General features: G+C 38.3%; 2 protein-coding genes across 5 annotated transcripts in view; both read left to right on the top strand.

Annotated features, from left to right (window-relative positions):
- LOC105284925 (chloride channel protein 2) overlaps nt 1-25,800 on the top strand; it is a 28,725-nt gene extending 2,925 nt beyond the window's left edge. For 2 of the 4 annotated variants that reach the window (XM_011348784.3, XM_011348785.3), the window contains 12 exons: nt 19,689-19,974; nt 20,241-20,452; nt 20,613-21,133; nt 21,215-21,449; nt 21,595-21,757; nt 21,882-22,112; nt 22,365-22,588; nt 22,685-22,873; nt 23,086-23,228; nt 23,320-23,497; nt 23,560-23,787; nt 23,900-25,800. In XM_011348784.3, coding sequence (XP_011347086.1) covers nt 19,689-19,974; nt 20,241-20,452; nt 20,613-21,133; nt 21,215-21,449; nt 21,595-21,757; nt 21,882-22,112; nt 22,365-22,588; nt 22,685-22,873; nt 23,086-23,228; nt 23,320-23,497; nt 23,560-23,787; nt 23,900-24,076 — 2,787 coding nt within the window. In that variant the 3' untranslated portion in view covers nt 24,077-25,800. Of the gene's footprint in view, nt 1-12,643; nt 15,182-15,518; nt 15,607-19,688; nt 19,975-20,240; nt 20,453-20,612; nt 21,134-21,214; nt 21,450-21,594; nt 21,758-21,881; nt 22,113-22,364; nt 22,589-22,684; nt 22,874-23,085; nt 23,229-23,319; nt 23,498-23,559; nt 23,788-23,899 lie in introns of those variants that run through there. The other 2 variants (XM_011348783.3, XM_011348782.3) reach the window with 2 other exon arrangements.
- LOC105284926 (uncharacterized oxidoreductase YjmC) lies at nt 5,955-9,949 on the top strand. The gene is made up of 3 exons (XM_011348787.3): nt 5,955-7,010; nt 7,081-7,607; nt 8,453-9,949. The coding sequence occupies exons 2-3, from the start codon at nt 7,257-7,259 to the stop codon at nt 9,299-9,301; spliced, it is 1,200 nt and encodes a 399-aa protein (XP_011347089.1). The 5' UTR covers nt 5,955-7,010; nt 7,081-7,256; the 3' UTR covers nt 9,302-9,949.
- Nucleotides 25,801-25,971: the final 171 nt, after the last annotated feature.

Genomic DNA, 25,971 nt, shown 5'->3' on the forward strand with positions numbered 1-25,971 from the left:
TTGTGACGATTATAACCTTCAAAAAACGCTACGTGGAACTTGATCAGGTTTTTATGCTAAACTGTTTGCTATCGATTTATTAGCATCGTAAACGTCGATTCCTATCGCTTGCTAAAAGTATCAAGAATGAATGCAATCTATTCTAAAAAGTTTCACAGGACTTAAAAATAGAAGAATTGTTCATAATGCAAATAAGTATCGTATAGTATAGAACATTTTACTTTACTTATTCTACTTTTTTTTAACGGATTTTGTTACTTTCTTCTCTTCTTCTAATTTCTTCCTTTAATAAATGATAAATAATAAGGACAATATTATTTTTTAACAACTTCTTACAGTTGCCATCTAAATTGTTGATTTAAGGCACTTGCATTTTCAACACAATTCTTGATATTTATTAGGTTGATTTTTTAACGTCGTGAATTATTGTGAATTATATCGATTGCTCATATTTTACAGAATAGAAATGATCGAAAAAGATATAACGAATAAGAGAAATATTGTAGAAGGAACAGCGACTTAACTCCTTCGAAGGTGTTTTTAACATATAAATTTCCGGCACACGCTCGTGAATCGAATAATTTTCTTGCTCCAAAACTGCCTCTTTTCATTGTTTTCGAGCGGACTCAGAATATATTGCAGCGATATTTTTATTTCCAAGAGAGGAGGGATAAGAGAGAAAAGCAGGCAAATTTTCTTGCCAGAGGCATGTTTAACGTGTGCAACAAGGGTGGAAAATCTATGTCTTTGTTTATTTCTAACTAAAGTGCCAGCATGAATTATCTTTTATTTCTATAAAACTTTATTTTCGTTAAATCAGCATCTTTCATATTAGTGATATATGTATCATGATAATAAAATATTAATTTTAACAGCGCGGCAATGAAAATATTTTTCCACTATAGTTTTAATCGATTAAACATAATTAAATTCCGACTAACTTCAAAGTTTGTTCAGCTGTGCAAAGAGATCCGTGGCTTTCTGAAGCCGTAAACTCTAAAATACTGTTCTGTCTAACGTTCTCTCTAATTATTTTCATTCTCTCTCTCTCTCCCCTCCATTTTGCAATGAATCACAAAGAAGATTTGCCAGATCGTTTGTGCCAACGACTGCCAAGTCCGTTCGGAATTTTCGAACTTTTCGCGCGATCTTCCTGCGATTTTTCTGAGAGAAAAATGTGTCGTGACCTCGATTAAAAACACATAGTTACTTGAAGCATCCCGTACAATCCGTATAATTCTAAACGTCATTCGTCATCCGATGTACGTGGATCACGTGCGAATTTTTCTCATATCTTCTCTCTTTACAAACTTCGTCTTGGCCGCAGTTGCGGTCATTTGTGCTTTCCTCGTACTATTGATTCTTTCGTATTTCTAAATTCACTTAAATCGCGGATTAAAGGAAACTATGATATAATATAAAGAATTAAAGTTAAAAGACAAGTATAAAATTAATAATATAAAAATAATGTCTTTTAGAAATTCCAAGATTGAGGAAATTAGAAAATTTTAATCTATCGTAAATATCTTCATGTATAGAAAATAGAAACTCTTTCTTCATGTTAAACGTAGATTTAGAAAAATCGAACTGTTAAAAACATTATGCAAAAATGAAAATTTATTGTATTAATGTAATCTGTAGTTGCACTTAAAATGCTTTTAAAGCGTGAATGTGTTTTACGTTACGTTTACGTTAATAATAATAATTACGTTCGTTGGGAAACAAACTGCTCGCACAAAATAATAGGCGTACCTTTTGCAAGCGGCGAGCGATCAACGCTTAAAATTTTGTAACTTAGAGTAATCCTCTTATTGTCTTGTTCTATTTTCTTTCTACTTATTGCATTATCTCAAGTCTCTTCACGAAAAAATTGCTACAAGCTTCGTAAGTTTAAGCAAAACATAATCAACTCTTGAGATGTACAAATACGAGAAATAAAATTATGCAAACAATTCTACGTTCTCTAAAATTTACTTATTTCTTATTATTTTTTTCAGTTTTTTCACAATTTTTTAAATCTTTCATTGATCAGCATTTCCATCACTTTTGTTCATCACGTGAGCTTATTTATTCTGTTCGTCAGTGAGTTCGTCACTACTTTGCACGTGATCTCCACTTGAACAATTAAAAATCGATTGATTGAAATTCGACATCGAGAATTTATGATTCACGTGGGTTTTACGTGATGACTGATGATAATGTGTGTTTATAATTAAAAGTCTTGAGAAGGAAAGAGGGGAGAGAAGTATTGATAGTTAAAGAATGCCATAAATTCTTACTATATATGTGTGTTTAAATCAAAATGTTTATCCCGCTCAAGCAACTTATATGTATTTTATCGATTGACAATTTTAAACAGTGTGATTAGCTGTTTGAGAGGTTTTTGATAGTACACGATAATTTTTACAATAGTATAATTAACGTCACAATCATCGGTCCATTTTAGCTAATTTAAAAAATTATATAAATTGTCATTATATATCCTGCGCTGTTTATCTTATTCTATGTTTATTCACAATTTGATAAATTGCTTATTTTAATACTATTCAATTAAAAGCGCAGAAAATATGTGATCGTACGTATGAAATTTTTGTATTTTTTCTTCGAACTAATTTACAGCTGTCACTCAATTGTAATACATAATCATGTTTACGAAATTAAATAGTTATGATGTAATCTTACCAATGTACTGTGGGTACATGAATCACTGGTAAACCGCCTCGATTTGATTTTGACGTGAGATATGCAATGTATGCGGTCGACGGTTCGTATGTTCTCACGGAAAGTACGAACTTCTACTAATCAGATTTTCTTACGTAGATGATATGCGATATTGAGAAAAAATAACTTGTTGTAATTAAATCATATGTCTTAATTAGATATACAACGCAATTATGTAATAATATCCGATGCGCAATCATCGTAACTCGTATTATCGATTACATGCCAACTGATCTAATCGCTTTGACGATTAGATGTCCAATTAAAATTGTGATATTGTAAACATAATTCTCTCTACATCAATTTGTTAATATTATATAACGATAGAATCTACATATTACGCAATGATAACGCAATCATATCCCCGCATATATTTTGTTCTCGCAAATAAAAAGGATATTAAATTTGCACGATATATCAACTTAATTATCAGCGATTACAATTTTTCAATAACATGTTCTTACGTACGTAATGCTGATCGTTTACAAAAACTGCACGAGATTTGAAATTGCCTCTTGTGTCGATAGATAATACATATTTCGAGCAATCAAATGAGCGATTTGAAAATAAATATTTCTTGTGCGCATCTCTTGTAAAATGTTAATATTAGGAGTGTGATTTAGTTTTGAGGGTTTTGCAACAGATGGCTGTAGTGTCAGTTTGTTCCAATAGCTGTTTCCGATAACTGTTCTTTCTTACAGTCTTGACATTATCCATGACATTTAGTAGCATTATAGCAATAGATGCAATAACAGTCGTGTTTATATCATCGTAAAAATGCAACTTCCGAAAGCTCTTTAGCATTTTCCACATGCGTTGCTTTTGTTTTTTAATCAAAAGAAAACTGCGGCTCAGGGTTATAGAATTCTTGTGGAAACTTATGGTGATTCTGCCCCATCAATTAAGACGTGTGAATACTGGTTTAGACGCTTTAAAAGTGGTCATACTGATGTGAAGGACAAAGAACGCTCGGGACAACCAAGAAAGCTTGAAAATGCAGATTTGCAAGCATTATTGCACGAAAATCCAACACAATCCACTTCAGAACTTGCCAGGGCATTAAATGTTGATCGTACAACAGTTACCAAACATTTACATGAAATGGGAAAAATTCAGAAAGAAGGGAAATGGGTTCGACATCAATTATCGGAAAGTGCCATTTGAACATTTGCATTTCGTTGATCGCCAGGCAAAAAAAGAAGAGTCTTTTGTCTCGGATTGTTACTGGGGATGAAAAGTGGATCTATTTTGATAATCCGAAACGCAGAAAATCATGGGTGGATCCAGGCGAACCATCAACATCCACTCCGAGACGCAATATTCACGGTTGAAAAGTAATGCTCTGTATTTGGTGGGATAGTGTACTATGAGCTGTTAAATCCGCATGAGACTGTCACGGCTGATCGTTATCGACACCAATTGTACAAGTTGAAGCAAGCATTGGACCAAAAACGACCACCAATTGCGAGTAAACGACGGAAAGTGATTCTTCTTCGTGACAACGCTCGACCTCACATTGCGTTATCAGTGAAACAAACACTATTAGAGCTTGAATGGGAAGTCTTACCGCACCCCGCGTATTCTCCGGACATTGCTCCATGCGATTATTATTTGTTCCGGTCGATGCAACACGCTTTGGAGGATACACACTTTCATAATTTCGAAGAAGTGCGAAAATTCGTCGACGAATGGATCAACTCAAAAGAAGAGTCATTTTATCGTCGTGGAATCCATCTCTTGCCAGAAAGATAGGAAAAAGTTATAGAAAACGAAGGAAAATATTTTGATTAAGGTATTCATTCATTATCATATTTAAATACATGCGTTTTTGAGCAAAAAAACCCTCAAAACTAAATCACACCCCTAATATAATTAAAAGTTTAATGTGCTTTTTCAGTTTTATTTCATTGTTTCATTGTAGAAATCAAATATTCAATCTAAAATTCAGAAATGATATTAAAAATAAAACTATCAAGAGATAGTATCAAGAGCTACATTGTTTGAGAACATTCTGATAATTATGTATGTATCCACGACGAAGTATTGAATTGAGTGAAATAATGAAAAAAGTTTTTAAATTTTGTACATTTTATAGAACATAAACTTCAATTAATTTAACAGATACTAAAAAGTTTTTAAATTATAATATACATGTATATGCATATGTGCAATATATATATATATATATATATATATATATATATTTCATTGAATTTAATTTCAGATTATTGCAGGAATTAGAAAAACAAGCGGATTAAACTTTTAAACAAATCGAAAGTTCTCATTTAACGAAGTAAAAATTAGTTTCCTTCGCACTGGTCATTTGTCACAACAGTAACTTTATGGTAGAGATCGCCGTTTAATATCGCATAGAAACTTATACAACAATAATAAACTGGGATCCGTTCGCGATAATTACCGTTGTTATCACACACGTCATCATGGCGCAATCAACTCAGAAATTGTCCCTTTTATCTCGCTTAAATATTTTGCACGTTGTAATACAATATAACACATGCCAAATAAAAGTGTTGCCAGATGTATTAGATATAACTGATATTAACTGAGATTATACTTAATTTTCCAGTATATTTGTACACCGACAACTCGACTTTGCGAACGCCAAAAGGCAGAGCTTATCAGTATTAACTGTAATCGGTATTAATTTAGAGCATACTTAATTCCACATGATAATTAATAGTTCTTACAATTCTGCAAATATTAAAAGGCAAAAGTTTCTCCTCGTCATTGCCAAGGAACCGGCATTTTCTTGAAATCGTGGAAACCGCGCTCAAGCGAACGGTCCTCTTGGACGGTGCTCTTGCAATTGGTTTCAATCGCTTCGATCGATCGTACAGTATGTGTACAAAGAATAACGGTTTTCATCAACGTAGCTTAATATAATGCGGCTTCTTATGCGGATGTACGCGCGCGCACGCATCGTCTTTCAAGGCTTTTCCTCGTTCCGTGCGTGAATCCGCTCGCAGATGGACAGTCGGCGAGAGAAAAAGGAGCGGATACGCACGGCGAATCAATCGTGTCTTCGCGTGACTTGCCATTAAACTTGGTCCCTTCTTATGTCAGAATTATATCGTCGCGGTTGCATGAATTCGATCCGTGCATAATCAAATTGCATGCACGACCGATCGTGGACGTCGATTTCGTATGCATCTCGCGAGTAATACGCGTGTCCATTTATTACGTAACTGAAGTCGCGCGCGCGCGCGCGGCTTCTTTTCTTTTTCATTTCGTTCTGCACGTGTATTTGCATGTTTCATCTCTCTTTGTTTTTTTGCAATGTGATTCATATGTGCGCGATTCAATTTTTGAACCGGGTAGCCGTGTGACTATCGATCACGATGTGACGATTACTCCGCACCGTTCAAACGTCAAAATGCGCGTACGTGTCCGCTTCGTGATATACTGTATGCGTGAATTTATTAGTATTACGTTATTATAATGATCCACAAGAAGATTAACATGAACATCACGTTATCTTTTTTTAATTCATCGCATCCTGCGAGCAGGATCTTTGTGTGGATGAAATGCTCGACCTGCTTCGATACTCCGTAATAATCGTTTAATTATTTATCAAATAGTGACAAACGTTTGATCACGTAACTCATCAATCTTAAGATAATTTACGCCAGTAAATTCTATATACTCGATATGCGGGCGACGTCATGCAAATGTTTAAATACGAAACAAGCTTGATTTAGCATCCGTTTCCGAGTTTTACGATATCAATGACGCGATTTGGTCCAGTTTCCTTAATCTCATTAAAATTACTACTGAATATAACCAATTTCGACGATGATCGCGACGTTCAAAACTCCCGCCAGAGGACGCGTTACGTACTCGCGAGTGTTTTGCGGGAGAACGCAGATGTGATAACGGTGGAGTGACGTACGAGACACGTGAAACGCGCCGTCAAAGATCATTCGCGTGACCAGACGTAGGGAGCTACAAGTTTTTCCCGGAAAGAGAAAACGAAGATACAAAAGATTTCCTTCCTCGAAGCTGGATTTGCACGTAAAGACGAATCATTATACATGAAGATCGTCGTCATTCTATTCGAGACCGCTGCTGAGGTAATTAGGTCGCTCCTTCGTCCGCTATATCTCAACTAGTCACGTGGTTCCAACGATACGATCTGGCGCCAACTTCAAACGGAACAAAGAACTGATTATCACGGGAGGAAAAGAAAAAATCTACTTCGCCGCAGAGATAGAGACGTGAAGAAAGAACAAGTTATATCATCCAAGTCATTTACAATCCAGTCTTAATCGGTGATTATCACTGTATCCATCAATATTTATTAATATATAGAATTCGAATTTAACGAAATTAAATGCTCAGGAAAAAACTCTGAAGACAGAAACGTAAGACTTCGATTCTGACTTTGATAAATCTCGAACGAGCGGCGATATACTGCTACTGCACGACGAGTGTATGTACTTTCGGATCTTTGATAAGGCAAAGTGATAAGATATTTATAGGCATATCATTGGAAGCCGGAGAAAAGAGAAGGCAAGATGTCTTGGTCCGTCTTTCGTGGAGCTGTGCTTAGTCGCGTCTGCGAATTTTCGACAATAAGGAACGTGCCGTGTTTTCACGCTGTTATTGCCACCAGAATGTCGTCAACAATGTGTCAGGAAGACCATAAAGTTGTCCCTAAGGAGGAAGTCATCAGATTCATCGAAGAATGCATGCGCAAGGCTGGCACTACACCAGAGGACGCGCACACGGTCGCCCATCATCTGATGACTGCTGATTATAGGGGCCATTTCAGCCACGGGATGAACCGCATGCAGATGTACGTGAAGGATATCGAAAACAAAATCACCGATCCGGCCGCCCGACCGCGGATCGTCACCGATTTTCAGGTGCGAATGACCTTACGTCACAATTAGTGGATCAGTCTTGTGGTGGAACTTGGTGATACTCGTCCAATGGCATGAATCCAATCGAGGGAATTTGCAACTTGTTTTATCACTATTTGCACGCTCGTTTCAAAACTTTGGATAACGTATCGTTCCCGCTCTTCTCCGCTTCTTCTTTTTTGTTGTGCATCAAGATATCACACGTTGCCGATCAATTATGGCGCAAATTGTTATCGATGATGCGAATATTTTTTTGAACGATTGAAAGTAATTTATGCATGTGTTGTAAAAGTAATCCTTTCCTTTGCATTTCTCGCGCTAATAAATGCGTTAAAACGCCTTCTTGTCGTCACGATTGGCCTTCGAGCTTCAACAACTGATGACCCGATAAGATATGCATCCTGATTAATTTGTCTTCTATATCGGCGAAGGCGATTGTCGCCGAGTCGTAAAGCTTATATATAATACATTTTCCTTGTCGCGTTTTCGGTCGGCTATAAATATTAAGCGCTTTGTAATATGTTAATATGTATCTCATGTCTTTGTGTTTTCTGTATTTATAATTTGGTAATAATGTTTCGTTAAAATTGTGTTTGTTAAAACATGCTTTTGTATACGCTAACGATAATTTCCTCGCTCATGTAGCAAGCCTGTTACGTGTCGTTTAGCATGCAATAATCATATTTTAGATTTAAGTGAAACTTTGTATGAAAATTGTATGTTGTAACTATTAGTAAGACAATCGATTAAAAAAGGAATAGAAAAAAGGGACGGAAATGAACTCTAACACCAAGTTCCACTAGACTTGAGAAATTTTATAGATCCTGTACGTCAGACGTCATTTTTAGGCGATAGCCGTCGTAGATGGAGAGAACGCGTTAGGCCAAGTGGTTGGCAAGTATTGTGTGGAGTTGGCCATAGAGAAGGCCAAGAAATTCGGCATTAGCATGGTGTCAGCCCGCGGCTCCAATCATTACGGCATCTGCGGTTACTACACGAAGATAGCAATGGATCAAGGCATGATCGGCTTTACCTGCACCAACACGAGCCCGCTAATGGCGCCTACGCGCAGCGCAAAGGCTGGTCTGGGTACGAATCCATTGTCTTTAGGTATGGCGGCTTGTGATGGCGACGAGTTTCTCCTCGACATGGCGACCACTGCTGTAGCCCTTGGTAAGATAGAGCTGGCCATTCAGAAGAATGAAAATATCCCTGAAGGTTGGGCGCTCGGATCAGACGGCAAGGTGACTCGCAATGCTGAAGAAGCCTACAAAGCAGCTATGTTGATGCCGCTCGGTGGCACGGAAAAAAATTCCGGTTACAAGGGTTACGGTCTAGGTCTAATGGTCGAGATACTGTGTGGTATTCTGGCCGGAAGTGAGTTTGGTCCAAACATCCGTAGCTGGAAGACCGGCGACAAAGTTGCCAATCTCGGTCACTGCTTCATAGTCATTAATCCTGAAGCGTTTACGCCCGGGTCCAAGGAAAGATTGTCGACGTTACTTGGACAGCTGAGGAGTTTGCCTACAGCCGGTGACAATCCTATTTTGGTTGCCGGAGATCCCGAGAGACAACACATGCAGAAAGTTGACAGGGAAGGTGGAATCACGTATCATCCGAATCAACTGAAAATCTCGGAGGAATTCGCCAAGCATATGAGTGTGCAACCGATGAAACTCGTTCGCAGATCTGCTTGATTGTTTATTCGCCAGGAAAGATCGATGAACTCATTTGTCTCATCTTAGTTTCTTAGCTTTCGACCAACCGTTTAAACCACTGATCACAGAAATTAGAGATGATCGAAAATCAATTAAGTGCTGATTTATTTTTATGTAATATTCTCGTTTTGTTTTATGGACACATTTATTGATATTAAAGAAAATATTTGATTTTTGATATATTATTATATAATATAATTCTTGTTTTTCATATTCTACTCGTTAAAAGTGTATATTCTACGAAATTATTTCAAATATCTAGACTCTTTCACACATCTAGAATGATAAAATTGTCGATATGAGATTTATAAAAACCGATAACGTTTATTTCAATTACTGAGTTATACGAATAATGTTTATCAAGATGAATAAGTTCGCATGTGCAATTCCATGATTCTATGTATACAATATTCACTTTGACGTGACATAATCGACATTGCGGTTTGATCACTGGTCGATGATGATGACGGTCTTGGACTTGTCCGCTCGATTACAGTTGTTATTTCTTGCTGAGTGGGTGTCGCCGATAATATAAAACTCAGTTGATTGTTGGAAAATATAAGTCACAAAATATAAATGTGATTATTTAACATTAATGTTCAATAAAATTAATTACTTTTTTATCAGTGATAATGATTTTTTTTCAACAAAATTGTTTCTATTGCGTTAATTATATAGAACTAATTAACTAATTAAGAATTAATATAGTAATTAAGAATCAATATAAAAAAATATGTTTACTCATAATTTTCGATGAAATTTTTGCGAGGTACAACTTTTATATTTTGTTACGGCATATATTTATATATATACATATATATATATATATATATATATATATTATATTTAATATATTTATATTAAATCCAATTATATTTTATATATTTAATAATATATCCCTACATATGTTCAATCAATTTCAGAATTTAAAGACTTGACCCAGAGGTGGTTGACCAGAATCATTTTCTATACTCTTTATTTAGTCTCTTACGTTGAAAGCGGTAAACAGGGTTATCAAACGGTTAGTCGTGCAGACGCTACGTTTGACTGGAGTTTGTATTATCAGTTTAAGAGGGAGCAAGTGTGATAAATTACGATATACTGTCGTTTGTCGTTAATTTTCAATATTGGAAACTTAAGAGAGATTAATTAATATTTCCCGACAAATTAAATAGTCTGGCAAAGCTTTGTTTTAAAAACAATTTACTTTATAGTAATTTTTAGTCATACTTAACAAAGCTTAATACAGTTGGCTTCATTGTTCGTTACAAAGATGCACGAGGATTTCTCTTTAAGTTTCACTGAGGAAATTGATATTCTGTCCCGTTGAATGATCGAATAGATTATCCGTGATTATGTGAACATGTGTCACGTTCAAGATACGAATAGAAATCGCAACCTTGCGTTCTCTCGGTCAATGTGTCGATAAATTCTGAGAGTACATAATGCATATTCTTTACAGTCCCGTACACGTTAAACGAATTAACTTGTCACACGTGATTCAATTAGAGCTTTTTGCGGTGAAGGACGGTCGCAATTATCACTATTGATTTTTATTTGAAAAGAGGAATCTACGCAAACGAGAACCTTGAAAATATGAATCGTTCTTAAGAAGAATATTGCAGAGAAATACATTCTTAAGAGTCTCACACGTGATAGTCGATTGCCGAGAAGCATGGACCTTAGAATCTGCCATTCTTACAGATTTCATAGTCGATTGCATGCCAAGATCTTCTCACTTTTGTCTTCTTCTCAAGTGATGTACCTACACGTTAATTGTGCAAAATGAGCGTGCAATTGTTCGGAAACGTGGATACTTCATTTCTTGCTTCGTGCGGATGACCGATCCAGCTTCGCGTATTTTTCAGTCTAGCGAAGTCAACAGATGTACACCGGAGTTCAGAAGTTATCGACGCACTTTGTTTGTCGCCGCATTATCGAGAGGCCGAGACAGGAACGAATACGCGCCGGTTTCATCTCGTTCTCTTACGCGATAACTCCTCGCATGACCAAAGGGCTGAGATACGCACGGGAACCAATTAAATATGCTCAAATGAAAAATATGTTGTTGCGCGAAATTGTTATCGCAACTAATGAAGAGAAATCAGAAGTCAAGCGTTTTTACGATGCATCGACATATGAACTCTATTCCAGATTTTCACATTTTCTCCTCTACTTGGATCCAGATGGACAATGGCGCGTTAATAAAGCGATTAGAGAACTATGTGACTCATTAAACCACCGTCGACCATTAGCTATTAGCCGACGTTGCTTATGGCTGATGTTAATTAGGCTTATCTCTTTAGTCGAATCTCCGCTCGACAATCGGGACACATGCTCGCGCAACCTAGACCTGATTCTCCGGAGAAATAAATCTGTAAACATTTTACAAGAACTGTTAAGACTGTTGAAATTTACATGTTCTACGTATAATTACGTTTATATTATTTTTTATAATCTATATATATATATTATTACACTAAAACCTATGTGTTTATATTATTAATTGTGATAATTATTAATTATCGCAGTGAATTTATTTGATTACCTCGATAATCTTTTCCCAGTAGATGAATTTTTAGAAAATGGCACGTATATTGCGTTTCGACACAAAAATTTATAAACCATGTATGAAAAAAATATTACGTATGGAAAAAAAGAAGAATGAATAAGACCCGCAGAGAGTCTCAGCAATGTGACTTGGCTTTTCGTCGGAGCTAAACAGGAAGGAAGATCCAATAATTGGACAAATGATCCTACGCCCAAAATGCAGCCGCCTGCAGTGTTGACGCATCGCGAGCGCGGTAATTCATCACCGCTTCGTACGACTCGCATTAACTAATTCACCACGATCTAATGCACTGTCAAGGAGGGTCATGGAACCCATGGGACATCCGTGACGTTCTGAGATCCCCGTTCTCATGACGGTGCAATGTACACATCGAGCTCCATACAGCCACTTTTATAATATAACGTTATTTACCAAACACGGCACAAAAAGTTAACAGCAAAGATGTTCAATCAATGCGCACGAAATAGCACATTGATGAACAAACAGTTGTCAAGTGTGGGAATCAGACCACGGGAAAATTGCGCGAAATAATGGAAATATTCGGATTACGAGAAACGCGAAAACATGCATCGCTTATTGTTAGTTACGCGATGACGCCTGCGATCTCGCGAATGCAAACCGCACGTTAAGATCGCATGGATGATTGAGAGGTCAACTTGTTCTCAGAAGAAATTTATCGCGGTTACTCCAGACTCCGTCGTGAGATCGAATCTACGATCTTCCGCGGATCTTCGTCGCGATTAATTCCCCGCGATTCTCGGATGATTCGCTAAAATATTCGTTATCGATCGCGATCGTCGCGAATCGTTTCACAACGACGACTGCCTTGGATGCGATCAGCCGCAAATTTTTTGCGCTTTGTACGCAATGAGATTCGTTAATTGGGGATTTAGTAGTCGCACGCAAAATTAAATGGTATCAGGAATTTTCACGTAATCGGAGAAGACTACACCGACGTCTCGTGACGTATTTCGGCTTGTTGACGTATGGAAACGTCTAATTGTTGGATCAGCCATTCGCCCTGTTAAATTTGCGCCATATATATATATATATGTAAGTCATCTTTTATTTCGCATAGTCTACGCGCTTTCACTTTCGGGATACGTGCGTTTGTTTGTCACCGCTCGCCGATCAAGAGTTTTTGCAAATGGACCGCTTGTTTTTTGAGACACCGGTAACGTTTAATAATGTCCATCGATCGCGAATAACTTTCCTTTTTGCTACTGCTGTCACACGTATACGATTGCGTAATGCATATCCATTTCCTCGCACGCTCACGACCTTACCACTTACAATTAGACGGTTAAAAATAAGCGTATAAGACATTTTGCAAGCCTTATTAAGCCGTGACGAAAGAGCCGTATCGGGAACTAAATCATCCCGCGACGTTAATTTGCGAGCGCAAATTTGCGCGCACGGCGGCACTTTTGCGAGTGCAGCATGCACGCGCCGTTATCTCTTTGCGTCGCAATGCCCGACGTGCAGACAAAGCGACAGGTCAAATAAGCGATTTTTTACGACCTGATTGGTCAACAATTAGAGACCTTGCGTACGCATACAGCTTAGACAAATCTTGTTTAATTGTCATTATCCGTATGCTTCTTTCGGAAATCACTCGGTCTCCAGCCACCGTGCGAGGAGGTACGTAATCAACGATATCATATCGATATCATATCGATTTCATCATCGAGCGCGAGTATATCTATTTAAATCAACATCAGAGTTAATTAATAATTATGGTACAATTAATTTTACTTGGTGCAAGGAGTTAAGTATCAACTGAAATTTTATTATTTTATTGAACAACGCGAACGGAAATCGTTAGAGGTAACATCAAGGTGAGTGCGCAACGTTTCATCAATATAAAAAATTGATCCATCAACGTTTAAAAACAACACCGGGATATCGGGAGAAGTCATCGATCGGAGTTGACGGTCGGCCGCTGGTTAAGACGATCCATCCATCAAATTACACGGTCATTTTGGTCAATGATAACTCATGACTTTGAAGGCAGCTTCCTACGAGCCCCCGTCGAGGGAAGTAGCCAATTGCCGTGCACGGCTTTCGTACAGTCGCTACTAGAAACGTCGCCGATAAGATTTTCCCGATGCTCTCGTGATTGTCGATGGAATTAATTGCGCTATGTCGCGCCACGGTAAATATTTACATCAATACGACGATGCTTCCTACTAATTTTTCTATCTGCGAATGATTGAGTGCATCTTGTAGGTATCCATTGTTGCGTAAGAATCAAAATTTAAACATTGCAACGACGCGACCGATTTAATGACAATTAATTACAGAATTACAAAATAGCAATTATTTAAATATCATATTCTGAGAAATAATATTAAGAATGTTCATCTATTGTGTGGCAGAACACGAAAGCATGTTATCTAACGCGAGCATGTTATCTAATCAATGAAATATTATAACACACCATTTGATAAAGTCGAATCGAACGGACCACTATACCTATTTTCGACAAGGGGTGGCAAATTCTTGGCAGCGTTGCGACACACGCGAGGTGTCCGCGTATTGACAATGGGCAATTTGAGCGGCCGTGGGGGGAGAATCGCGCGTGTACGTGTGCGACGTCGTCAGTGAGGCCTAATGAGTCCGTAAATTGGCCCACAGGCTGCAGGGCCTTCTATCTGAGAATTGCACGCTCGGTTCTCTCTCTTCTCGTTGTCAGTGTGACTCATTGGGCGGCGAGTTCTCGTTCGTGATTCTCGAATTTTCAACTTGTTCCTTCGCGCCGAGAATTCGCGCTTTTTTTGCGCCAGCCTCTTCAATCAGTGTCAGTGTCACGGTGTTCGACGGCACGCAATCGCCCTCCGATTCGTGAAAATCATGGAGGGAAGATTCAGATCAGGCAGCGACAATCCCGAGAGGAAGAGAAAGAATCACGACAAAGCTCTGTGAGTTTGGTACATCGCGAGATTGGGTGATTGAAATCATAGAAAGAAGAGTGGATACGATAAAACGGTAATAATCGGCTATCTTCCATCAAGAGTCTTCCAATCTTTCTCAGAAAAGTATGAAATTGCCTGCTTAGCGCACGAAACGAACAGAGGAAGAGAGAAAAGAGCTCGTAAATATTAGTGCTTTTGTGACGAAATATAGCGCAACTATATTGCAAAAATGGCGAGTCAAACCGCAAAGAAGGAGCTTTTGGAGGAGACTCTGCATCCGGAAGCTAGCGAGGAGGAAGTGGACAAAGAATGGGAGGAATTCACGAGACTAATGGCAAAATTGAAGGAAAGCCGGCGGAACCGACCTCACAGGTATCTTCACGCGAATCTTTAATTTTCGTCGAAGAAAACATTAAAATGTCAAGAGAAAAATGGAGAGAAAAGAAGCTGAGATGCAGATAAATTAGTCGTATATAAAAAATATAATATTATAATATATATCTTTTGACGAAAATGTTTCTTCCACGATAATACAAGTGTTATGCAAAGAAGAATAATGAAAATTAATGCAAGTTTAGAAAAATATATAAATCTTTTACCGTTATTGTTATATTGGAATTGTTTTGCAAAATGCAGAACGGAATTGATACGATGATATAATATCAGGTATAAGAAACAAATTTCATCTAACTTGTGGAATATTTTTTAGACCATCACAAGCGTTCTACCCATGTCCCCCTCCGAATGCGGATGATGAGCAACATGAATTCGATCCTTTCGACTATATTAACACCATTGTAAGCAATTCTTCTTGACAACGGATTGCCTTTCTGCTTCACCGTTTTCTGAAATGACCACGAATTGCCTTTGGGATATACTGCTTGCATGAGCATGCGACGAGAAAACCTTTTATTGCTGGCTGCAATCAAACTGCTATTGCTAGGTTTAATAGTTCGCGAAAATCATAGTTGGTCTGAATAACAAATTTGTCTTTTATGATTTTCCAATTTCTACTTCAATTCTGTTTTTAATTACCTATACACTTGTAATGCAATTTCTAATCATGTTAATGACCGTCAAAAGCGATCTATAATTAAAAACTGTGACTGTTGCTAAATAAATCCCAAATGATAGCATTTACCAACAACCACGTTGCAGTCTTTAAATATCTATAATTTCTTTTATCTTTTGCAACGTATAATAAAGTTTTTAAAAATTTATTATACGTCGCTATATTATTACATACATTATAATCGTAAAAAAGTTTAGGCCAAGACGTTTGCTGGGAATACTTGTCTGCGTTTACGGTAGTAGCTTGCAATTTACTTTTTAACAACAATTACTATTTCGTAATCGGACAACCTCGGCGAGCTTTGATGTATCACAATGCGAGCCGGTAATTTGTCAAAGATTTTCCATGGTTCGTAAACCATTCTGCAACGCTGGACCCAATGGCGCGACCTTTGAACAATTGCCAAGTGGGCGAGACTACATTTTAAATAAACGCACAGCGAGACGCACTTGCCATCGCGAGACGCGAGTATGTCGGACTGCAGTTAAAAGACCACGCAATAAATTTCTTTTTTGTCATTGCAGCACATTTGCATACCGATATCTGGGATATAGATTCATCTGAATATTTGCGATTTATTCGTGTATCCACATTGACATAGAGATGCATCCGTCGTAGAATTTCCGGCGCATAAAGAATGTTTTGCTCCGTAATACTTGGCAGGAATGTGCATATGTGATAAACCTTGATTCATCGTATGTCACATAGAAGAATATCGGCCTTGTCGCAATGCCCTATCGCATACGAGATCTTTAAACAAATTTAGATGCAGCACCTTGATATTCGTGTGAAACCTTACAGAGCAAGAATCTAACAAAGAATCTAAATGCGGACTTTTAAGCTTGAAAGTTTGAGAGAATTGTGAAAAATATATTAGAAGTCTTTGAACGATATTTGCACAATGATTTAATATTTTAGAAATCTAAAGATGGATTCTGTGCAAAAATACATCGTAAAAATGTTTCGCAGAATTATAATTCACACACGACATTTCTTTATGTACGTTCCGTAGTAAAGTGTGTAAACAGAACGCATTATATCGACAATCACCATAGCATAGCAGCGTCTAATAAATATTATTCACATAATTTTCTTTCTTATACTGCTGGATTTACTCGAGGCGGACATAAAACAGATGAGACATTCGCGATTTATTAGCAACGTGGTGCAATATTGAACGGCCGTCGTGATCCGTCACGTATTATACAAATGACAGACAGCTGTCTACGACTGTCTCGTTGTACATTGAGAATTGCGGTCGCCAAGCCAATTGTCATTTTGCAAAAATAACGCGTTTTACAAAGCGATACAATTGCGAGCTTGTCGTTCTTTAACCATGCGCAATTACGATCCACATTAACCACTGTAAGTAACCAGTTGATCTGCCAACGCTGAGTGCACGAACAATTTCCGCATTCGTTACGCAAATGCGAAATTTTCGATTTGTACTCTCGAAAATGTTTGCAAAGCTTTGTAACGTAAGATTAAAACGTAAGATTAAACGTGAATCAATATGAATTTCCGCTGTTATAAGTACTTACCAATTAAATTTGATTGGTGTTGTTTTATTGCAATTCTAATAAACAATTCTACTTAAAAAATAAATAATTCTACTTATAATCGATCGTTTGGTTGATATTTTATTATATATATAATAGACAAATTCGATCAATCTGTCTTGAATAATTCAAAACAATAACATTTCAGCTGCAAGTTTAAACAGAGAATTCAATCAAACTTGAGTTCAAGTCGAATTTGAATTCAAGAATTTAAATTTGAGCTTGAAACTTGGAAAATTCCAAACTTGTTTATAATTCGTGGAAATACATAAATTTTCTGTCTCTCATAACGCGAAGTCTTGACTTATGTCTTTTATGCAAAGTGGGAACAATTTCAAGAGATACATACCCAATGATGCATGTAATTGCGTGCACCCGCGTATCAATTCGCTGCAAGGCTGATAATGCGAAAGAGTACGCTCTTCATACGATCTTCGCAGCAACGCCTTCCATAGCAACGCTTTTATGCACGCGAATGAGCTTTTAAGAACTCGTTATGCTTATCGGGCACGCGTGACCGGCATGAAGAGATCCTCCACCTTACCACGTTACCACGATATACGCACATACTCTTTGGATGCAGTTTCCGGGTTGTGTGCATCGATACTTAGCTTGTGTGCTTCGACTCTTCTTCTTTTCTGTTAAACTTTTTAGATTTTTCGATGTTTAATTAGCAACTGTTATAATAATTTTAGTTTAATTGTTAAACAATGATGTTGATCATGCGACTAAAAGAAAGGTCAGAAAGATCAGATTCTGTTGTAACGAGCGAGATGGATTCGAATAATTTGGAGAATTTTCGTGCGATGATTATTTTCCATATTACCAATCCGTGTCAGTGATCGATACGGCTTAATTACTAATTATAAGATTGAAGTTGAAAAAGGATGGATCATCCGAAATGGAACTTAGTTGCTGTTAACATCATGATTCTACATGTAGTTGCACTCAGGTGTCACCTGGTATATTTCAATTTGCAGAATCAGACTTATCCGATCTTATCTAATCTCTCGCGTTCTCGCGTGACATTTTTATATTTAAATCGATCGCACAATGCGCGATATTAAAATAAGCGCTACCGATGCATATTTCGTTGGCATTATCATCTCCGTTCATATTTAAGAATTAAAACGCATGCCCGATTAGATCGAACTGTCAGAGATATCCTGCGCTTTGCGGTTTAAGCTGTGATACGATTGCAGTCACGACGAGATTACTAGATAGCGTGTATCTTGAAAATCGACGCGCGTCATACACTTCTTCATAGCACCGAGCGAAACATTGCAGCTTATTCGACAATAAACAATAGAACTTTGCCTTGTGGACGCTGGCTGGGTAATGCTAAAAATACAAATTTTGACTGTTGCCAAACTTCGACAAATATTCTTGCTGAGGTCCATGAAGCAGACATCCGCGAGACGTCAACATTCAGTTCGTGTTCGTATGCATATACGCACAGATCGTGTCAGATCAAGAATAAAAAACAGATTCCGCGAAACAATTGTAAAGGCGCGTGTATACATCGTCGCATATAAGCTTCCGACGATAGAATCGTGAATTAAAATATTTAAAAATATAAGCAATATTGATGTAATGGCAAACTACTTAAAAACTTGTTGGTAGCGAAAAAAATCATTAATTACATTTTTTTAATAAATATATTAAAAGGTGGATGCAAAATTAGTGCGGTGGTAGAAAGTTTTAAAATCATTGGTAACGAGAAAATATCAAACAATAAAAAATTTTATATGTTGCGTGCTAAAAACTTGAAAAACTATTATAAAATGAATATAGTTATATTCGCTGTTTACATGTGTAAAAAAAGTAGGTCAAGTTTCGAACCGCTTGCAACACTATTTTAGCTGTCTCACACAATTTTCACACATGCATATACAGACCCTGGTCTTGAATAAAAGATACTTCGTCTGCAATGACAATTATCCTGTAAGTACATGATTACAGTAACGTGCGTTGTAGCATATCTCCATTTTCCACGATGAAATAAATCTCTCATCGAGATTCAGTTTCTTCGACCATAAAAATTAAGCTTTCGAAGAAACTACCTTCTGGACAGTCTACTATCTAGACTAACACTACTGGATAGTAGCGCATTATCGTCATACACAATTCATTGAAATTTCTTTCTTATAATAAATTCCGAACGAATGAACGTGTTGTCTCTCGTTTGCACGTGAATCTGTCGTAAAAAGAAATCGATTGAAATAACGCGAGTTCGGATGCCTCTCAGATGTATGGTCGCTACACGAGGGACTTGGGTGAGTACGCAAAGGAAGAAGCACGCAGGCTCAAATACCATGAGAAAGCGAGGCGCAAGTATGATAAAACGAGGGCTGAGGACCTGCGGAAGTCCAGGCGCGGTCCATTGTGTCGGAAGCTGCTAGCCCTATTGGCCTTCGCCTGGAAGCATACCGGTGCGCGACTCGGCGAAGACTGGGTCTTCTTGGCCCTGCTTGGTATCATTATGGCACTTATCAGTTATGCCATGGACCGTGGTATCTCCATGTGTAACAACGGTCAGTTCACATTGCGTGTGACAGTCTCACCTTCGGGAAATTCTAAATATTATATTTATATTTATAAAAATTATAGAAATAATTTTCTATAAAAGTATTAAAAACTAAGGAATTTCAGGGCAAAATTATAAAATCTTTGAAATGTTAAAAGATATTTTATCATTCTGTCATAAATTTGCTTGAAGATATACTTCATGAGCATATTAGGAAATAAAAGCGATGTTATTGACGTTGGCTGCACATTAACGATAATCTCGTTTCACCAGCCAGGATATGGCTCTACCAGGACCTTACGACGCATCCGGCCCTCAAGTATTTAGCTTGGGTATCGTTACCCGTCTGCCTCATCCTTTTTAGTGCCGGATTTGTACATATAATAGCTCCCCAGAGTATAGGCTCCGGTATCCCTGAAATGAAGACTATTCTACGCGGCGTAGCATTAAAGGAATACCTGACTTTCCGCACTTTGATCGCCAAGGTAAATTAATCTCTTTTATTCGATTCGATAATTGCATGCGACTTAAAATTGAATTATAATTTCCTAAAATGTTTAAAAGAGCGGGCTGGAATTCTTTTGCGTATTGTTTCTGTCATGTCTCAAATTTTCTGACTTCGCTAAAGATTGCGATATGCCAAAGGTGATCGGCTTGACGGCGACATTGGGCTCGGGGCTGCCGCTCGGCAAGGAAGGTCCGTTCGTGCACATCGCCAGCATCGTCGCGACGCTCCTGTCCAAATTGGTGACGAGCTTTCAGGGTATCTACGAAAACGAGTCCAGGAATTGTGAAATGCTGGCTGCGGCCTGTGCGGTAGGCGTCGCCTCCTGCTTCGCGGCGCCGATCGGCGGTGTTCTCTTCAGCATCGAAGTTACCACAGTGTATTTCGCGGTCAGGAATTACTGGAGAGGTTTCTTCGCGGCAGTATGCGGCGCAACGATGTTTCGGCTGCTCGCGATCTGGTTTCAGCGTGAGGAGACCATCACGGCGATGTTCGCCACCAATTTTACCATGGATTTTCCGTTTGATCCGCAAGAACTCTTTGTCTTCGCTCTCATCGGCGTTGGCAGCGGTCTGCTAGGTGCCTTCTATGTTTGGCTACACCGCCAGTATGTCATCTTTATGCGGAAGAACAAGAGCATGAATAACTTTTTGCAGAAGAAGTAGGTAAAACGCAAAGTAGGATGAAACGAGTTGTTGTTTGGAAATTTCATCGGTTAAAGATAACATGCCGTTACTTGCAGTCGCTTTCTGTATCCTGGTATCGTGTCCCTTGTGGTCTCGTCTGTGTCTTTTCCACTGGTCCTCGGGCAATTCATGGCCGGTGATCTGAATACGCACGATCAGGTTTATGGTCTCTTCACTAATTTCACTTGGACGAAGGAGAATCTCGGCGTAGAAGAGATGAATATCGTCAAGCATTGGTCAACGCCGTACACTGACGTCTTCAGCGGACTCCTTAGTTTTGTTTTAGTCACAGTAAGACCATCTCTTTTCACACAGTTAGTTCTCTTTATTTGACATTTCTTTACATCCGACAGTACAGTTATTTTAGTGCTATTAATATTGGATAAATATGCTACCGCAAAGATCAAAGGAACTAAAACAGTGGATTTTCTTTCAGTTTATTTTTTCCATTATAAGTTCAACGGTTCCAGTGCCTTCAGGAATTTTCATCCCTGTATTCAAGATCGGTGCCGCGCTGGGTAGAGCAGTGGGTGAAGCTATGGCGCTCTGGTTTCCCACTGGTGTACGCTATGGCGGAATAATCACACCTATCATACCGGGTAAATTCGACTGTACAATACCAATACCGCGTAAATTTAGTTTTTTGTGTATTATAATCATAAAATTACTCTTTGTAAGAAAAAGTAATAAGAAAAAGTAATCTTATGTTGCGAAATTGTTTAGGTGGATACGCCACGGTGGGCGCGGCTGCGTTTTCCGGCGCAGTGACACACACTATCTCCGTCAGCGTTATTATCTTCGAGATGACTGGCCAAATCACTCACATTGTACCAATAATGATAGCTGTATTAATCAGCAACGCCATCGCCGCGCTTCTGCAGCCGAGCATATACGACAGTATCATTCTCATCAAGAAGCTGCCTTACTTGCCCGACTTGTTGCCATCCAGTTCAGGTATATCTTCTTTTAATTTACATTGTTTCCTTTGTTTACTTTCTATGTACTTTCTAATACAATAATATGTATTGCGAATCTTTAGTAATATCATATTTTCGTAAAGCATTTCGCTTGGAATAAACAAGGTAATTATATAGAGCTTTCTTATGTCTATTTTCTTAGTTTGCTTTATGAGTGTCAAAATCTACAAAGAGAGAGAGAGAGAGAGAGATTTTGTAAAAATTATAATTTTCAAAACAATTCTCGTAGGAATGTACAACATTTACGTGGAGGACTTTATGGTGCGCGACGTAAAGTACATATGGCACGGCATCAGCTACCAGAAACTGAAAGAAATACTGAAAGAGAATCGCAAGCTTCGTGGATTCCCGTTGGTGGACAATCCGGAGTCTATGATTCTGCTTGGATCGATCCAGCGATTGCAGTTGATCAAACTCATTGAAAAGCACATTGGTCGCGAAAGAAGATTGCAGGTAATGGAAATTCTCAACATTGCAAAGAAATGCAAAGCTTCATTGAAGATTCACGCTCCTTATCGTACATTTACATTGTCATTTGCGTTTTATTAGGTCGCGCAAAAATGGCACAAGGAGGCAGAAGAGAGAGCGCGCGAAGAAATGGAACGACAAATGCGAGAACAGGAACGAACGAGGAGGCCGTCAAGATTCGAGGTCATTCCGGCACCGGACATTCTCAAGATGCAGCGGCAAAGCGTTAACGATCTAACGATGTCACCAAACAACGACGGATCCGACCACGTAAGTCGCATGTCCGTTTATTGACACTGACGTCAATCGGTGTAATAATGCCGAATGTACTGATTCCACAGTTGCTTCACTTCCTTTTGCCCGTCACTGTTGAGAAATTAATTATTCTTTGTTACTTCTCAACACCGTGTTTCTTCGATTTCTCCTTCATGATTTTTAATTTTACTTGGATTCATTTATGTTTTTTGTTTTTGTTATTTTAGCACACGTATCATTCACCTGTATTCGGCTCGCAACCAAAAAAGTCAATTTTGAAGAAGACGAATTCCTTCACCCTAAAGGGATTCAGCCCATTGATCAGTCCGGCTGTGACACCTTACACGACCGTTACAGGCGCAGAAAGCAGGTAAATTACAATTCTTTGCAATATATATATATATATATATCAATAATTATAATAACATAATATATTATTTTAATATTTATTTATATCGTAGAATACGTTTGGCGTTCGAGGCAATCTTCCGCAAATCCGCCACCTTGCAAGACGTGGATCCTGATCCGGAGCTGGGATCCGGCAATGGCACTAGACGCGATAGCCAGGAAGTTATTAATGTGACACCACACACGCCCATGCTGACGCCAAGTCCAGCGACATCGAAGAAAGTACAATTGGTGAGTAGTGAATATCTTTTTATATAAACTAAAAATAACGCGAGTATGTCCATGTTAACTAGCCACGAGAGAGAGTGATAGACATGTCGGCTGAGGATCAGAAACGATGGGAGGAGAGTGAAATGGCACTCGAGGTGGATTTTTCGAGGTGTCACATCGATCCTGCTCCTTTCCAACTGGTTGAGAGAACATCTCTGTTGAAAGTGCACAGTCTCTTCAGTATGGTCGGCGTGAATCATGCTTACGTGACAGCTATTGGCAGGCTAGTCGGGGTCGTCGCGTTAAAGGAGGTATGTGCGTCGTACTCGATTCCAAGTGCTCGAAATTGGTGGACGAACACGCTAATTTGAAACTACTGATGCTGTGCGATCAATAAAATCTCATTTAAAATTTATTTTCCAGCTGAGAAAAGCCATTGAAGACGCCAACGCCGGGATTCTGCCGATGCATACGGAGTCGCACATCGCCGCATCGATCTCTAGTCTGGCCAGAAGTGAGACCGACACAGAGAGCAATAAGAACGTTAGCGGAATGAACTCTATAGTTTCCGTGGATAACGAAAAGACGGATAAAATTTGAGGGGAACCAAATCGCGAGATGAATAGCGAGGATCTACATTGTGATAGCCGCGTCGTCGCCGACGTGTCACGCGATGCGGCCTAGATAACGCGAGAGCCGTGTTTTACTAAACTTCTTGTCTTGTCTTTCGTAATTATTCGCGCAATTCGAGAGACAGAGCGCGATATATATGTGATCACGTAACGATGCTAACTCTCAAACACTTCTCTCGTACTTAAACTTAAGATGAACTGAATCCAGGTCAAAGGTCCCAAGAAAAGGCAACGCGAATTAGTTTTGGCGATAATACGAGCGACGTAACTGCTCGAACGAACTACTCTGCGGAATTTTCTAACGGATTTTATTCTAACGTAATATTGAGTGATATTGAGTGACGTGGATTTTTCGAGCGCGGAAGCGACATTCGCGTTCATTCATATACGTGCGTCTAGATCATTTTATTGAATAGCTTTACGCGTTGAAGCTTTTCGACGGATGATTTACGTGTTAAAAAATCTATCATGCGTTACTCGTTACATTTAATCGAAATAACGCATGTTCACACGGTACGAGAACTTACGTAGAATATGCCGACCAGAATCAGCACTACGATGGCAATGCGAACGAGAAACGTTAAATCGTGTAAGTAGGGGCGAATTTGCACGCTGCGCCAAACACTGAAATCCTACTCGAACCGTGATTTCCGTGAGAATCTATTTAGCTGTACGTTGGTATCTCGAAGAAATTTGAACTAAGAACGTAATACGTTTACGAATATGCTGTGAATTGCAAGTCTACTACTGTTACCATAGATGTTGAGCTAAGTTTCTTCCTGAACAAGTCTCAGCGAGCCTCGGCGAAGCGAGAGTGATTCCAAGTGCCAAAAGGCAGCGACGCTACGCTTTCACGTGCGATACGCGCGTAACTCGCGTTGCAGGCTGATAATCCTACGTATACGATCACTCTGCATTCCTACGCCAACGCTCCGTTTAGCTAGTAATTATCTGACCATGGTTGTGCCAGACTATTATTATTTATTAATACGATTGTTAATATGATGAGGTCGTTATTTAAGCACGCAAGACAGAAATTAGCGTATTATATGTTGAACTCAACGAGGAAGCACAGATAGTCTTCTTTCATTCTGCACGATACTTAATAATTTAGAAGCGATCAAAAAGGAGCTCTCAAATATCTATCGGAATTATCTCGAAAGTTATTTTAACTTGCATTTATTCCTGCAAAAGACTATAGACTACATAGGTTGAAGAATGGAAATCAGTAATGAAGTCATGAGAGCGTATTGAGAGATTTTCGTCAATTAAATTGATTTTATTTTATCACGTACGTATCAGAATGAAGAATATTGTCTTGCAACTCAATGCTAGGTGAGTAGTTAGTAGATAAAATATAGTATCATATATCGCAGTTATTATTCTAATAATTTCATTTGAAGAAGCACTCGAGAGACAATGTTGTTTATATCGAATATTGTATTATTGTTATTACTAATCGATATGTCGAGTGAATGGCTAATCCGCCGTTTAAATATTTCACTATCCGGCTGGTCGCGAGAATCATTGACGATATTTAAGATGCATTTTACATTCCATTAGACTAAATTTTTCTTCATTAGATTGTACATATGTTTATTACATTGCGTTGTTGAAATTGTACGCCATAAGAATCGTTTGATTGTAGATATGCTACTCGTCTTAAAAAAACATAAAATAATTTATTATATTTATGTGTGTAAGACAATATTATTTATATTACATTTTACTCTCTTAATATTAATGTAAGGCTGAGGAAAGGAGAATTCTTGCAAAGGACTCTTCTTGCAATAATATCGTATGATTTTAGAGAAATTTAAAGAGAGAAAGAGGAGAGAAAAAGAGAAAGAGGACTGGATAAAA

This window comes from Ooceraea biroi, chromosome 5, assembly GCF_003672135.1.
Source record: "Ooceraea biroi isolate clonal line C1 chromosome 5, Obir_v5.4, whole genome shotgun sequence".
Lineage (NCBI taxonomy): Eukaryota > Metazoa > Arthropoda > Insecta > Hymenoptera > Formicidae > Ooceraea > Ooceraea biroi.